Source organism: Fukomys damarensis, unplaced genomic scaffold, assembly GCF_012274545.1.
Source record: "Fukomys damarensis isolate Sample0158 unplaced genomic scaffold, DMR_v1.0_HiC HiC_scaffold_27, whole genome shotgun sequence".
In the NCBI taxonomy this organism is placed as follows: domain Eukaryota; kingdom Metazoa; phylum Chordata; class Mammalia; order Rodentia; family Bathyergidae; genus Fukomys; species Fukomys damarensis.
This window is the reverse complement of record NW_022900939.1, coordinates 21,252,353-21,268,226: the sequence shown is the minus strand read 5'-3', so window position 1 is coordinate 21,268,226 and position 15,874 is coordinate 21,252,353. Positions and strand designations below refer to the sequence as shown.

Below are 15,874 nucleotides of genomic sequence, written 5' to 3'. Positions count from 1 at the left end.
AAGTGATTTTGAGTCTTAATTTTTTTCCCCTCATCTCAGTAATTTTATCTCTACCTGTCTCCCTGGTGAATGATCCTGGGACCTACTAGGGTACAGTCTTGCTCTCCCAACTCCCCCTAGTGTCTGGCTCTCTCCCCTCCTCACCATCTTAATGTCTGGCTTAGGCAGCTACATTAAAGGCAGAAGTTTTGCGAAAACAAAAAGAACTAACCAAAAGCGACACAGTGTGGCATGTCACTGGGACACAAGACAATTGGCAATAGGCTGAGCCACTCCAAGCCTGCTGTGTAGGGGAATGGACTCAGAAGCGAGAGTGGTCAGAGACACATTGCACCATAGCCAGTGTCCAGCCATCCTGTTCTCAGCACAAATTTTGCCTGGGTGTCTAGCATCACCTGCTAGACATGGGGTGACCCCTGTCCAGGGACACAGAAGCCCCCACAGGCACAAAATAAATTTCTTACTCTTCTAATAACTCTGAAAGGGACTTCCTAAGGGTTAGGGGCTCAGGACAGGTCTGGTGCTTAGGGACAGAGCTGTGGAGGGGGTGCCCTGGCACAGACCGGGGCTCCTGCAGTTAGCAATTGCACTGGAAAGGTGGACGTGAGCTCAATGGTAAAGCACCTGTCCAGCATGCCCAAGGCCCCCATTTCCATTCCCAGCACCTTAAAAAGAGAAAGAAGAGGATGAGGAGAAAGGCGAAGGGGAAAAATAAAGGAGAAGGGGTTCCATTGAGTCAAGGAATGGCAGGTTCTTTTGGGCCCAGTGTGAGAATAAAGGGGAAAGATGGGGACTTAGAAGAAAAAACAGAGCCTTTTATAGACTGTGTTCTGTTCTGGCAACTTGATGAGTTGATATTATATCAGTTTTGGCAAATGCATAGAGTCCTATTTGGTGAGCTATACTGTCAGAGTCAAGATTTCATGGTAGGTAAACTGTTGTATCTGGTCTGATCTCATATACCAAGATATGTTCGCCATCCCCTTTATTGTGCATCCTCATTATAAACTGATTTTTTTTTCCTGTATTGGGCCTAGTATGTTATCCATGTTGCTTTCAAGCTCTTGGTTTATCACATCTGTCTTCTTTTGTGGAGCATAAAATTTTCAGTGTTCAGCCACACTGTGGTGTATTGTATGTCAGTCTCTGGGCACTGGCAAAAATTTCAAACCCCAAAAGCTCCAGGCTGCACAAGACAGCCCACCTTGGCCCCACCCCAATGGCATGAAAGCCCAAAGCCCTCCCCTACTCTAGTTTCATTGCAGACCCACACTGGCCCATCTCCTTGGTGAATCCTTTTACTGTTACAAGACGATTAATAAATCATACTCCATGTCCATTGCTGTGTCATTTGTTCCAACATCCATAGATTCTGGGAGGGGCAGGATGCCTACCATCCAGCAGGAGGCACCAGGGAGCAGACCCCGCACCATATCCCCGTCACCAACAGTGGCTGTCAAGGAGTTGGTCTGGGCTTCTGTTGTCTTGAGGACTCCCTAAGAGGAATCTACTTCCAAGTTTCCTCCAGTGGCTGCTGGCAAGGATCAGTTTGTCCTGGGTGGCTGGAACAGGACCTCTGGTTCTTTGTAGACTGTGGTCCTTGTCATGTGGGCCTGTTCCCCAGCACCTAACAATAAGGCAGTAGCTTCATCAGAGCAAACAAGCAAGAAGCAAGCAAAGTGGACTCAGTATTTAATGGCTCACTCTCAAATTAGGCAGGATGACTCACAGGTATAATCCCAGCACTCAGGAGGCTGAGTCAGGAAGATAATTAGTTTGAGGACAGCCTGGTCTACACAGTGAGATCCTGGCTAAAAACAAACAAACTGACTCTCAGAAGTGACATCTCCATACATTTGGCACTATATTAGCTTTCTATTGCTGTGGTAAAAGGCTGAGGATTTAGCTCAGTTGCTCTGTGCCTGCCTCATAAGTGCAAAGTCCTGAGTTGAATCCCCAGTACCAAAAATAAATAAATAAATGACAATATCTATTACTGTGGTAAAATGTACCAGAAATTCAGAAGCTTAAAGCAACATCTATTTTTATCATCACCCATTGAGTCAGGAGTCTGGCACAGTACAGCCAGGTTAACAACTCAGGATCTTACAAGGCCACATCCAATGTGTAGGCTTGCCTGAATTCTCATTAGGACACAGAGTCTTTTCCCACACTCTTTCTGACTGTGAACAGTATCCACTTCTCTTCATGCATACCTAGATCCCCATATTCATGGTAGCTGTCAAGGAGGGGGAGCACTGTCAGTTTCTACAGGCCTCCTTGAAAAAAATTAAATCAGTAGATCTAGCCCACAATCAAGGGATGATCAGTCAGTCCATCCTAAGATCAAGGGGCACAGATTACACAAAGAGGTAAAGGTTGGGTCACTGAGAACCCTTTAAGAATTTATCAGTCCCCTGATACCTGATACCAAGTCACACTGCAGAGGTGTTGGTTATGAGCCATACAGGACATGGTTATGAGCTCCAGAAGATAGAGCAGAAGTGAATAACAGAGAGATGGTCTCTCTGAGGTTCCTCAATGAAAATTGAAGCCCACTGGAAAAGTGAAGAAAACCTCTGCAATAAAGGCACACCAGACCACCATGACTGGTAAGTTGATGGGATCAGTACCTCCCATTGGAACCCAAACTCACTTTGGGGGAAGGGCAGCTGGAACCTGCAGTAGAACTTTGCAGAGCTTAATCCTGCAGGTCAGAGATCTCACCTTGGCCCTTGATACCAGAAATCAGCCTGAATCTCAGTGGACTACAGCTGGCTTTCAGAGACTAATCAACTTAGATCTGCACACCGCTGCCCGCATTGTCTACCAGGACAGCAGAGACATACCCTGAAGGAGGCCCCTCTTTTCTGAAAATTTATTTACACACACACACACACACACACACACACATATTCTTTTCTTTGTTTTTCTTTTTATCTCTCTCCCTTCTTGTTCTTCACTTCTCTCCCTCTTTGTTCCTGTTCCTGTCTTATTTCAGCTTTTTCTCCCCACTTTCCTTCCCTTTATTGTCATTGTTCTTATAGGAAGGTGAATACAGTTTCTAGCTTCCCCATTGCTGTTAGTTCGTTCTGTTCTTGTCTTTGTTCCTTCACTCTGTCTTTTCCTCTTGTCTTCAACAATTTCCCAAAGTTATGTGATCTTCACATGTCCTCTAGCCTCACTTCTAACCTTTCCATCTCCTTCTACCTCTTTATCCCTCCCTCCCTAACTCCTTCTAAATCCTCATCCCAAAAGGCAAATTGGCTATATTGAAGGTTTTTGTTTTTGTTTTTGTTTTTGTTTTACTACAAGCATATTTTGAGCTAGTCCTCAATTTTTATCTAGTTTACCTGGTCAAAGGTGACAGATTGATAGCTACCAGACACTATCATTTTCTAAACTGTGTTTGATGCTATTGTTAATGTTGATTATATCACTTGGGCTAAGGTGTCATGATTGATCTAATAAGTTGTCCTCCCTGGTATATTGAAAATGAGATTGCCTAGGAGTCATTAGAGTCTCCAAGCCTAAAGACCAATTATACCTGGAAGACACCTCTGAGAAGCAATCATTGTGTAAGGGTTCTAAATACAAGCAATAAAGATATTCATTATAAGCAATGTCGAAGTATCAACCCAGGAATTAAACCAACAACAGCACCAACAACAAAAATAGAAATGAAAAGACACCGAAACAAGGCACAGACCCAGACTTCCAGCTCACCACAGGCAAATTCTGGGGACAATGAAGTGGGAAAATCTGATAATCAACCCCTGGACACTGATAGCATGGGAAGTAACAAAACAGATTAACAATCTCTAGAAAAATTCAAAACAGAAATAATTTCCCAGGTAACTACAGAGATGGTGAGCAAAATGAAAAACATGATTAAAAACTCTAGAACAAAAACAGATTTAAAAAATAGATATCAGGACCATGATGGAAGCCATGAATGCCCAGCATAGGAAAGAAATGGAAACCATGAACACCCAACATAGGAAAGAAATGGAAGCCATGAAACAGATTCAAATAGATGTCCAGGAGATTAAAAACTCCACTGAAAGTGATCACAGCAGAATGAGCCAATATGAAGACAGAATATCAGATATAGAAGACAGGATTGTGGTTCATGACCATGAAAAGAGAGGTGTCTCAAAAATAAGGGATCATGAGAAATAGATCTAGCAACTGCTAGATGACACAAAGAAGAATAACATAAGACTGATAGGAGTTTACAAAAAAGCAAAAGAAAGTATAAATGACATTTTAAAACTTTTCACAGAAGTAATGGCAGAAAACTTCCCAAACAGAGGAAAAGAATTTAACATACAGATAAATGAAGCATATAGGACTCTAGTCATGATTTTTTAAAAAAAGATCTACATCTAAACATACAATAGTCAAGATCCCAGAAACCCCACAGAAGAACAAAATCCTACAAGCAATTACAGAAAAGAAACAAATCACATACAAAGGAAAGCCCATCAGAATCACAGCAGACTTTTCAACACAAACCCTCAAGTCAAAGAGAGCCTGGAGTGAAGTATTTCAAGCCCTAAAAGAAAATAACCTCCAACCTAGATTGATTTATCCTGCAAAATTATCTTTAAAAATCAATGGGGAAATAAGATACTTCCATGACAAAGAACACCTGAGAAACTTCATGAGTACCAAACCAGCACTGCAAACATTTCTAAACAATATCCTAGAAAAAGACAATGAGGGTCACAACTCCATGGGGCCCAACAGAGCAAAGCTGTGAAATTAGCAAGAAATTAAAGGGAATGAGGGTAAAATAAAAATAAAAGAGTTAACAACAGAAAAATATCATGAAAAGGATATCAATATATATCAGCTATAATCATCAATTTTTTTTTGTACTGGCGATCAAACTCAGGATGTTGCACTTGCAAGGCAAGCGCGGTGCACTGAGCTAAATCCCCAGCCCTATAATCATCAGTGTTAATGGCTTCAACTCATCAACCAAAAGAGACTGGCAGAATGGATTTAAGGAGCAAAATCCAACAATATGCTGTATATAAGAAATACACTAATTAAAAAAGAAATTTACAGACTGAGAGTAAAAGGATGGGAAACAATGTTCCATGCAACAGGAACCCAGAAAAAAGAAGGGGTAGCTATCTTATTTGCAGACAAAGTAGATTTCAAACCAAGACTAATAGAGAGACAAAGGAGGTCACTACATCCTTGTGAAGGGAACAATCCAAAAGGAAGAGATGACAGTCAAAAATATATATGCACCCAACTATGTAAAACAAGCATTAATGGACATGATAAACCAAATAAGTACTAATACAATTGTAGTGGGGGACCTCAATACCCCATTGTCGCAAATAGATCATCTAGACAAAAAATCAACAACAAAATACTAGAACTGAACCAAATTTTGAACAAGAAGACTTAATAAATGTCTACAGAGTGTTCCACCCCACAAATGAGAATACACATTCTTTTCAGCTGTACATGGGTCATTCTTCAAAATAGACCATGTGTTAGCTCATAGAACATATTTAAGTAAATGCAAAGGAAGTTGTCCTGTCTATTATCAGACCATAGTGCAATTAAATTGAAGAAACCACAAGAACTTCACAAACACAAGGAAATTGAATAATACTCTCCTGAACAACCAACAGGTGACAGAGGAAATTAAAGAAGAAATTATAGTTTCTACAATTAAATGATAATGCCAATATAGCATACAAGAACATATGGTACACAATGGGAGCAGTTCTACAAGGGAAATTTGTAGCAATGAATGTCCATACTAGGAAAACAGAGCAAGCTCAAATAAACAATCTATTGCTGAACCTCAAGCTCCTAGGAAAAGAAGAGCAAGACAAACCCAAAGCTCAAACAAGGGAGGAAATTATAAAGATCAGAACAGATATCAATACAATGGAGACTAAGAGAATGATACAAAAAAAATCAATGAATCAAACAGTTCGGGTTTTTTTCAAAAGAATAAATAAAACAGACAAACACTTAGCCAGTCTTATTTAAAAAAAAAAGTAGAAGAAGAAGAAGAAGTAAAAGGCTCAAACACATACAATTAGGAACAAAAAGGGTGAAATCAGAACAGATCCAGCAGAAATCCAGAGGATCATTAATGCCTACTTTGAGAACCTGTACTCTAATAAATTGGAAAACACAGAAGAAATGGACAGATTCCTAGATGCATATGAATTGCCAAAGTTGAACAAAGAAGATATAAAAATTCTACACACCCCAATTTCATTTAGTGAAATTGAAAACATAATTTAAAATTTACCAACAAAGAAAAGCCCAGGATCGTAATGGCTTCACCGCTGAATTCTACAAGACATTTTGAGAAGAACTATTACTACTACTCTTTAAACTCTTCAATGAAATTGAAAGGGAAGAAATACTTCCAAATTCATTCCTGAAAGCAAGTGTTACTTTGATTCCAAAAGCAAAGAAAGACCCAACTGAAAAAGAGAATTACAGGTCAATTTCCCTAATAAACACAGATGCAAAAATCCTCAATAAGATACTGGCAAACAGTATCATCAAGATCATACACCCTGCCAGGCATGGTGGTGCACACCTGTAATCTCAGGAGGCTGAGGCAGGAGGATCGCTGTGAGTTCGAGACCAGCCTGGGCTACATAGTGAGTTTCAGGTCAGCCTCAACTACATAGTGAGACCCTGTCTAAACGCCCCCCCCAAAAAAAGATCGTACACCCTAACCAAGTTGGATTCAGCCCAGGGATGCAAGGATGGTTCAACATATGTAAATCAATAAATATAATACAGTATATTAACAGACTGGAGGATGAAAACCATATGATCATCTCAATAGATATAAGAAAAGCATTTGACAAAATCCAACACCCATTCATGATAAAAACCCTGCAGAAAATTGGAATAGATGGTCTTTATCTCAATCTGATAAAGGCTATCTAAGAAAAACTAACAGCCAACATCATACTAAATGGTAAAAAACTGCAATATTTCATGCTAAAATAAGGAATAAGATAAGGATGTCCACTATACCACTCCTGTTCAATATAGTTCTGTAAACATTAGCCACAGCAATTACAAAAGAGAAATAAAAGGAATAAAGATAGGAAAGGAAGAAGTTAAACTGTCATTATTTGCTGATTACATGATACTCTACATAGAAGACCCAAAAAACTCCACTAAAAACTTCTAGACTTAATTGACAGATTCAGGAGAGTAGCTGGATATAAGGTCAACTCTCAAAAATCAATAGCCTTCTTGTACACAAATAACAGACTCACTGAGAGAGAAATTGGGAAAACAATTTCTTTCACAATAGCATCCAAAAAAATGAAAAATCTAGGAATCAATCTAACAAAGGAAATAAAAGACCTCTACCTTGAAAACTATAGCACTCTGAAGAAAGAGATTAAAGAGGATATAAGAAAATGGAAAAACATCCCTTGTTCCTGGGTATGAAGAACCAATGCTGTAAAAGTGGCCGTACTTCCAAAACTGCTATATAGATTCAATGCAATACCGACTGCATTGAAATCCCAACAGTATATTTCACAGAAATAGAGAAAACAATTCAAAAATTCATTTTGAACCAGAAGAGATATAGAATAGCAAAAGCAACTCTAGGCAACAAAGACATGATGGGGGTATCACAATCCCCAATACAAAACTATACTACAAAGCCACTGTGATAAAAACAGCATGGTACTGGCAAAGAAAGAGATCTGAGGATCCATGGAATAGATTAGAAGATGCAGAAACAACCCCAGACATACTTAGCCACCTCATCTTTGACAAAGGAGCCAACCACCTCACTGGAGGAAAGATAGCCTCTTTAATAAATGGTGCTTGAAAAACTGGATTTCAACATGCCACAGATTAAAACTAGACCCATGTCTTTCATCATTCAGTAAACTAACATCAAAGTGGATCAAAGATCTTAATATTAAAACTAAAACACTAAACTTGCTGGAAGATAGGTTAGGTAGAACTCTTGAAGACCTTGGCATAGGAGAAGACTTTATGAACAAAACCTCAGTGGCATGGGAACTAGCCCAGAGAACCAACAATTGGGACCTCATCTTATTAAAAAGCTTCTGCACTGCAATAGAAACCACCAACAGAGCTAAGAAACAACCTATAATGTGGGAAAAATTTATACCAGCTATTCCTCAGACAAATAACTACTATCTAGAATACGTAATGAACTTTTAAAAAATCAGACCCCTTCGACACCAGCCTGGGCTACATAGTGAGTTCCAGGTCAGTCTCAACTATATAGTGAGACCCTGTCTCAAAAAACAAAACAAAACAAAAAAATAAATACATAAAAATAAAAAATCAGACCCCCCCCCAAATTTAAAAATCTGATTCAATAATGGACACCTGAAATTAACAGATATTTCTCAGACAAAGAAGTAAAAGCAGTAAATAAACATATGAAACAATGATCAACATCACTGGTCATTGGAGAGATGAAGATGAAAACAATACTGAGATTCCACCTCACTCCAGAAAGAATGGCTGCTATCAAGAAATCAACCAATAACAAATCCTGGCAGGGTTGTGGGGAGAAAGGAACCCTTCTCCATTGTTGGTGGGAGGGCAGACTGGTGCAACCACTGTGGAAATAAATATGGAGATACCTCAAAAAACTAGGATTAGAGGTCCCATTTGATCCAGCTATTCCCCTGCTGGGTATCTTCCCAAAAGGATTAAAAGAATCATACCACAGCGATATATACACACCAATGTTTACAGTGGCACAGTTTGTAATAGCTAAAAGTTGGAAACAGCCCAGTGGCCTAGCAACTGGAGATTGGATTAAGAAGATGTGGGTTTTTTAATTAAATGGAGTACAACTCAGCCCTAAAGAATGAGAAACTAGAGTCATTTATAGCTAAATGGATGCACATTGAAGTCATACTCTTAAGTGAAATAAATAGGACACACATGTGTAAATACCAAATAGTTTCTCTGGTACGAGAAAATAAAAGTGTAAATAGGGATCAAAATGTATAATAGATAATGTGAAACAGGAAGAAAAGGTCTAAAGGGGAATGGGAAGTGGGAGAGGTGGGGAAAGGAAAAATACGAGGAAAGGAAAAAATGGAAACAAAGTCTTTTTAAGTAAAGAGGGTTGGAGAGGTTGAAGGGAGGGCAGGGAAAGGGGGAAAAGTAAGAACCAAGATATATCAGGTAAAGGTACATATTCCCAATGATGAATGCCATCATAACGCATACCTAAAATGTGCCAATAAACTTAATGAATTTTTTAAAAAAAGACACCAGTCACACAAAACTGTTACACAGCCTCTGTCATGGGTGGAGATGTGGGGGGGGGTCCTTCTCCTTTTGAGCTCTGTTGTCTGCAAAACTGTGCGTTCGAGCTGAGGGGATCCATCTGGAAAGGTTGATGAGCTGGTTTTGCCAGGAACCCCCAGAGTATCACTTGGCAAAGACTGCTTTTTAATGTTACTGTCTCAACTTTCAGGACTCATACACCTTATAGATGGTGTCACTTCTTTATAGAGATTTTAAGCTTATATAAAGTAGACCTGAAATTCCAAGTCTCGTGGGAAACTTTTGCTGCACCTAAAGCTCAGATTTCCTTATATACTTCTGCTTCTCTGGGTGAAAATGTTTTCTTTTTTCCTACAAGTATTTTTCTGTGGTCTCAGCTTTATGAATGGCCTTAATACCAAGACTCTTGTAAGAGCTCCCTACCCTCATCTGTACCCTGCATGGCCTCTAAACCTCAAGCCCAGGCAGCTGCTTAAGCAGCAAAATCACCACTTGGTTTTCAGTTCCCTTTTCATTTTTGGCCCAGGAAATTTTGCTTATTTTCTTAAGCTCTCAGCTATGTATTTAAAGGAAAGTTTGTTTCTTACCTAGCATTTCTAGGTGTTTAGAAGGACTTTTTTTCAGGCTACTTCCCCTGCTAGTAAGAATTTAAAGACATCTGATGTCTCAGACTAGAGATTTGTGGAATTATACAATTTTGAAATTTCCATCCTGCAGACTGACATAATTACAGAATCCCCTTTTGAGCAAGAGTGGTGCTCAGAGGCAGAGGCTACAACCCAGGCTGATCTTCCACACAGTGTTTCCTACAGGGCCTGGGGACCATGCAGCCACCATGCTAAAATGTCTAACACTTCTTTCTATGGAGATACACTATAGAGAAGGAGTCGCTCAGATGGGTTGGATCATTGAGAGGCCACAGAGTCTGGTCCGGGGTGGGCAGTGGAGGTAGAGAGAGAAGAAAGGAGCCATGGTATACAGTGGGCCTGACGTGGGTGGGAGCTAGGAAGCAGAGAGAGGCATTGCCTTCAGCCAGGGGTAAAGGGTTATGAGTAAGAATGGTGTGACCCCAGGAGAGGACCTCTGGGGAGGCAGGTGGCGGCTCCATGACCCTCACGGGGCCCTATTCAATCACTCAGAGCTCTTCACAGTGGGCCTCTGTCCCCTCTGACAAGATGGAGAAAGCAGCATGTGTAGGCCTCATGGGGGTCTGGCCCTTCCACCAGCCTCTAAACTTTGGGGCATCCAACTTGAGATGTAGATCAGACAGTGACAAGTTTATGTGGTCTCGAACAACCATTTCTCAGGTCTACTGGGCACCAGGTGATCCCAATGTGGCCCAATGTACTCCCAAATAGGTAGTCCAGGTCTGTAATCTCAGCACTGGGGAGGCTGCCGCAGGAGAATCACTGAGATTTTGAGGCCAGCCTGGCCTACATAGTGAGTTCAAAGCCAGCCTGAACTCCATAGCAAGACCATCTCAAAAAAACCAAAACCAAACAAAATAACAAAGGTGTCCCTTGGAATGCTGTAGGCCCACAACAGACAGAACTGGGAGTGGGGGACTGAAGTATAGGTGACTCTGGCACTACCACCTGGACAGTTGGCCTCGGAAAGGACTGGTCAGATAACCTCCACACCACTCCACTACTCCTGGATGGATGAGGAGGACAGTCAGTCAGTGGGTGTGGGGAGAGGCGGGGCCTCCTGCCTCTCAGGAGCTTTCCTATAGATAAATATCTTCCTACTCTTAACCTCCATTGTTCCTACGACTCATTCTTCGATTTCTAGAGAACAAGAACTTGGTGTATCATACAGTTATCAGGTTGGGAGATATATTTCTCATTTCATTTCTGGTATTATTTCCTGTAACACTTCCCACACAGAACCCCAGATTCCCCAATCAGGAATATACAAAAATCTCTTTATTTTTCACTTTCTATAAAAAGTCATGCTTCTGAGAAGACCCTGAGGTGGGAGGTGCAAAGCATGTCACAAGCGATCCAGGCCTGCAGCCGAGAAGGGGTGGTACAGTGGGCCGGAGCCATAGTCTCTTCCCTGAGCTGGCCCAAGGGCTGATGCGTAAGGTCCTGGGTAGCAGCCCCTCATAGTCACAGGGCCTGCCTTGCCCTGGAGGGGGCTGTGGAAGCTCCAGGTGACTCCGAAGGGGCAGTCTTGAACATAGGGGAGGGGACAGAGGGTCATTCTTGCCAATGGGAAGGACCCAAAGGGGACCCAGCACCCTCAACCTGAGATGGAGTGCTGCAGGCAATTAGGACAGGACAGGCAGGGGACAGGTGTTACCTGGGGCCTGGGCTGCTGATCTCCCACCTGTGACTCCTGTACCTTTGCACTGGTCCCACCCCAGCACCCCAGAACATCCGAGGGGCACTATACAGTACCCAGGTCCTTGCTTGCCCCCTAGTGGAGACCTTGTTTACCATGGTGCCCAGGTAAGCAAGGGTTGTACACAGGTAGGTCTTGCCAGGTACATGTGTGGCCCCAGAAGAGGAAAGCTTTAAGCTCTAAGCTCTTGTCCCTGATCCCAGTGTGCAGACCAAGTTCGAGGGTGACAAGCAGGAAGGCAAAAGGCTTCGTCGGTTCCTGGGGTCCTCCAGGCCCCCCAGTGCCTGTTCAGAGGCCTACAGGCTCTGGGCCTGAGGGAAGCCTCCCTTGCAGCTCCTCCTCCTCCATACAGGCCACCCGGCCACGGTCTCCACCACGCTCACCCTCGCCGTCACTCTCATCAGAGTTGTCCTCTTCCAGGTAGCGGTAGCCACGCACCTTGTGCTGAGGCCGGGGGATGCGTGGCTGGCGCGGGAGGACCCCGCAACTCAACTTCTGCTCCATCCAGAGGTACGAGGCCACAGCCACCACCAGTGTGATCAGCAGCACAGCCAGCTTAGCCTGGGTGCAAGGGGCAGGATGACTCTTCTGGTCCCTTGGACCCGCCTGGCCCTCAACTACCCCAACCCTTCCACCCAGGCTTCCAGGGCACCCTCCTGAGGCAAAACTCAATGCCAACACTAGTACAGTAGCCATACTCCTGGGAGCCTCAGTTCCCCTAAGAGGGAGAATGAAAATCCCTTTGCCTGGAAGGGTAAAGGTGGAGATTAGTCAGTACTGGTGAACCTACAGCATGTGTGCTGCCGAGGGCTACTTGTTATCATTGAAAGCTCTAAAAGGTTCGCCATCACTGGCTTAGATCATTCCTAGTTGCTTAAACACAATGAGTTACAGAAATGCTTTTCAGATGCTTTTGGCTTTCGACTTAGTCAAAAACGGTTGAGCTCCCTGAGTATATACATAGGTACTTGCATGCATAGTCTGTTTTTTTCTACTGTGTCACTGTTTAAAATATTGGTCAGGACCTACTAAACTGGCTGTCTGAGGCTGAGGAGCAGGGTACTAGAACTTGGGCTGGGATAGAGGTCAGTGGCAGAGCTCTTGCCTAGCATGGGTGAGGCTCTGGGTTCCATACCCAGCACCACAAAAGCAAACCAACAGAGGAGCCTGCTCCCCTGCAGGTCATGAAGCAAGATAGGCCCTGGGCTTCTAGGAGCCCAGCACTTGGCGAAGGGTGACTGAACAACCCTGAAGGAGGCTAAGACACACACACAAAGAACAATGAGCTGGGAGAAAGGGTCCTTGGCTCAAGGCCTGATCCTTAGGAGGATGGGAACCCAGGGTGCTCAGAAGGTATTTATTGCCTGGGGGCATGGCATGGGGGTTCCTAACCCCACCCAGCCTCACCTTCATGGGCAGGCTGGAGCCCAAGTACACCACAAAGATGGCCACGGCCTGCCACCAGTGGTAGATGGTGAAGATGAAGTCCTGCCTCTCCTTGTCCTCGTACATGATTCCCAGGAGTGCTGCAGGCAATTAGGACAGGGCAGGCAGGGAACAGGTGTTACCTGGGGCCTGGGCTGCTGATCTCCCACCTGTGACTCTCCTGTACTTTTGCACTGGTCCCATCCCAGCACCCCAGAACATCTGAGGGGCACTATACAGTAGCCAGGTCCTTGCTTGCCCCCTAGTGGAGATCCTGGTTACCATGGTGCCCAGGTAAGCAAGGGTTGTACACAGGTAGGTCTTGCCAGGTACATGTGTGGCCCCAGAAGAGGAAAGCTTTAAGCTCTAAGCTCTTTTCCCTGATCTCAGTGTGCAGACCAAATTCGAGGGGCTGTTACTCTTTCCGCGCAGGGGCTAGCTAGGGCAAACTTTCGAGCAACCAAATGTCTACAAATCAAACCTGAAGTGTGGGAGATAGGGATTTGTTTCACAAAGAATCCTTCTTGGGGTGGGCCAAGGAGTCAGGAGACTCAGACTGGAGTGCTGGAGACTGGAAGGTGGCAGAGGACAGAGTTTAGGGATGCAGAGATGTTGATTCAAGTGTGGGCTCTGTAGGAATTTTGGGGCAAGTTTCTTAATTCCCCAGAACTGCTTTTCCCAACTGTGAAGTGGATTTATACATACTATATATTGTGCTAGAAAGTTCTAAGGTGAGAAAATCCACACAGCATCTGGAAGATCATGGGAGGTGCTTGCTACTGATACCTTTGGCATGCTCAGGACATAAACACTCCCATGCTAGGATCCAGGGGTGACATTCAAAACTGTTAGTGGCACTGGCCCATTAGAACATACCACTGTAGACAATGACATGGCTGCACTTGTGTGTTGTGACTTCAAGTCACTGGCACATGCTCACCTGAGCGCAGACAGCAACACACAGCTGAACTCAGGCCCACCCCTGCCTTACCTCCAGCAGCCAACTTAGACTGCTGGTACTGGGCACACTGGCCTGGGCCTTCATGTCTGTTCCTAGGTCCACCCCACAAAAAGGCCCAGATCAGGGGTTGGGGATGTAGCTCAGTGGTAGAGTGCTTGCCTAGCATACATGAGGCCTTGCATTTGATCTCCAGAATCAGAAAAGAACAGAATATAAAATAAATGAGAAAAAGGGCCCTAGGACATGGTCAGGGCCACCTGCTGCTATCCACACTGCCTGGGACAAAGATCCTGACATCTGTTCCCAGTGACATGGAAACTCTGCCAAAGTGGGTCCTGTATCCAAGTTCAAAAAGGATCTGTCCCTGTTGTGTTTTTTACTGTCCCTATGAGATTCCAGAGAGCACACAGTCACCTTGTGTATCTATAAAATCTCATACCACCTCCTCAGGCCTGATGCTCACTTTGGAGTGTCATCAGACTATCCATATCTGCTTCCAGAGTGTCCGTGGGACTTCCCTATCTGTCCCTACAACATGGGTGGAAGTTCCACCCTGGACTGTCCACAGGGACCCCCACCTCCCTATTCTACATGCATAGGATCTCATGCCTGTCTCTGGGGTTTCACTGCCTCCCCAACCACCCAAAAATTGTCACAGGCCCCACCCAGTCATGCCAGTGCCTACAACAGTACTCACTGCTTAGTCCTGTCTTGTTAAGTGCGCTGCCTACACCCCAGAGAACAGCTGCCACATAAAAGATCCAGTTGTGTTTCTGGGCCCGAGGAACAGGGGCCCAGAAAAAGAGGCTGACGGCAAGCAGCAGGTGCAGCAGTGCCCCAGCCACCAGGGGCACTGAGCGTGGCAGCCACAGTCCCAAAAGACCCAGGAATGAGGCAGCCGAGGCTCCCAGGCTGTAGGCAATGAGGAGGTAGGCCAGCCGTTCCAGCCCCATGGAGCACACACCATAGCCCTAAGGGACAAGAGGAGAGCAATGGAGGTCAGAAAGCACTTGTCACTTCAGGCCCACCTTGCCCTCTCTGGACCTACTGGGTGCTACCCCCCTGCAAAGCTGATGGGAAGGCTGCATGGGCATGGAAAATGTGAAAATGCATGGCGCATATCCAGACAACAGAGGGATAAAACCCTCAAAATACCAAATACGATATGGATGATACCTCAATTCAATTTAAGAGATGTTAGAATAACTTACCCAAGGTAAAAAGAGGGAAGAGAAAGAGGGAGAAAACTATTTGGGACACACTTGTTAATACTTAAACATATGCTAAAAGTTACTTGCTGTTTATATGAAATTCAAGTTTAATAAGACATCCTTTTATTGGCCACTATATGCAGGCTATACTTACCAGGGCAAGACCGGTGCAGGCGAAGAGCACCTCAAAACCGCTATAGATAAAGAAGGGCACAAGGTGGCGAAGGCGGAAGTCACGCACGTGCTTGAAGGGCAGCTGGAAGATGTTGCCCCAGCCCACGCTGCGCAGGTCGATCTCCTCGGTGGGCTGGTAAGCAGCGCCGCACAGGCCCAACACCTGCAGACAGGCTCTGCTAAGGCTGACCAGCCAGGCCCCAGGCCAAGGCCCCGCCCTCCGCCACACCTACAGCCTAAGCCCCACCCTCACATCAGACCCCGCCTTCCAGATTTACCCTTTCTCCTCCGCCCGTCCCTTAGCCCCGCCCCTTGGCTCAAGGCCACACCTCCACAATGCCTTAGGACTCGCGGCTCCCTGCCCCGCCCTTAGCAACGACCACGCCTTAACCACGCCCCCAGCGCTTTCGCTCCGCCTTCCAGTACACACACACACACACACACACACACA

General features: G+C 44.4%; 1 protein-coding gene across 2 annotated transcripts in view; it reads right to left on the bottom strand.

The window, feature by feature from the left end:
- Nucleotides 1-11,192: 11,192 nt before the first annotated feature.
- The window catches only part of Unc93b1 (unc-93 homolog B1, TLR signaling regulator), a 9,365-nt gene continuing 4,683 nt past the window's right edge, over nt 11,193-15,874 (bottom strand). The window contains exons 6-9 of one of the 2 annotated variants that reach the window (XM_010635780.3): nt 15,404-15,586; nt 14,736-15,009; nt 13,060-13,178; nt 11,193-12,213 (exon numbers count right to left, since the gene is read on the bottom strand). In XM_010635780.3, coding sequence (XP_010634082.1) covers nt 11,941-12,213; nt 13,060-13,178; nt 14,736-15,009; nt 15,404-15,586 — 849 coding nt within the window. In that variant the 3' untranslated portion in view covers nt 11,193-11,940. The remainder of the gene's footprint in view (nt 12,214-13,059; nt 13,179-14,735; nt 15,010-15,403; nt 15,587-15,874) is intronic. The other variant, XM_010635781.3, reaches the window with a different exon arrangement.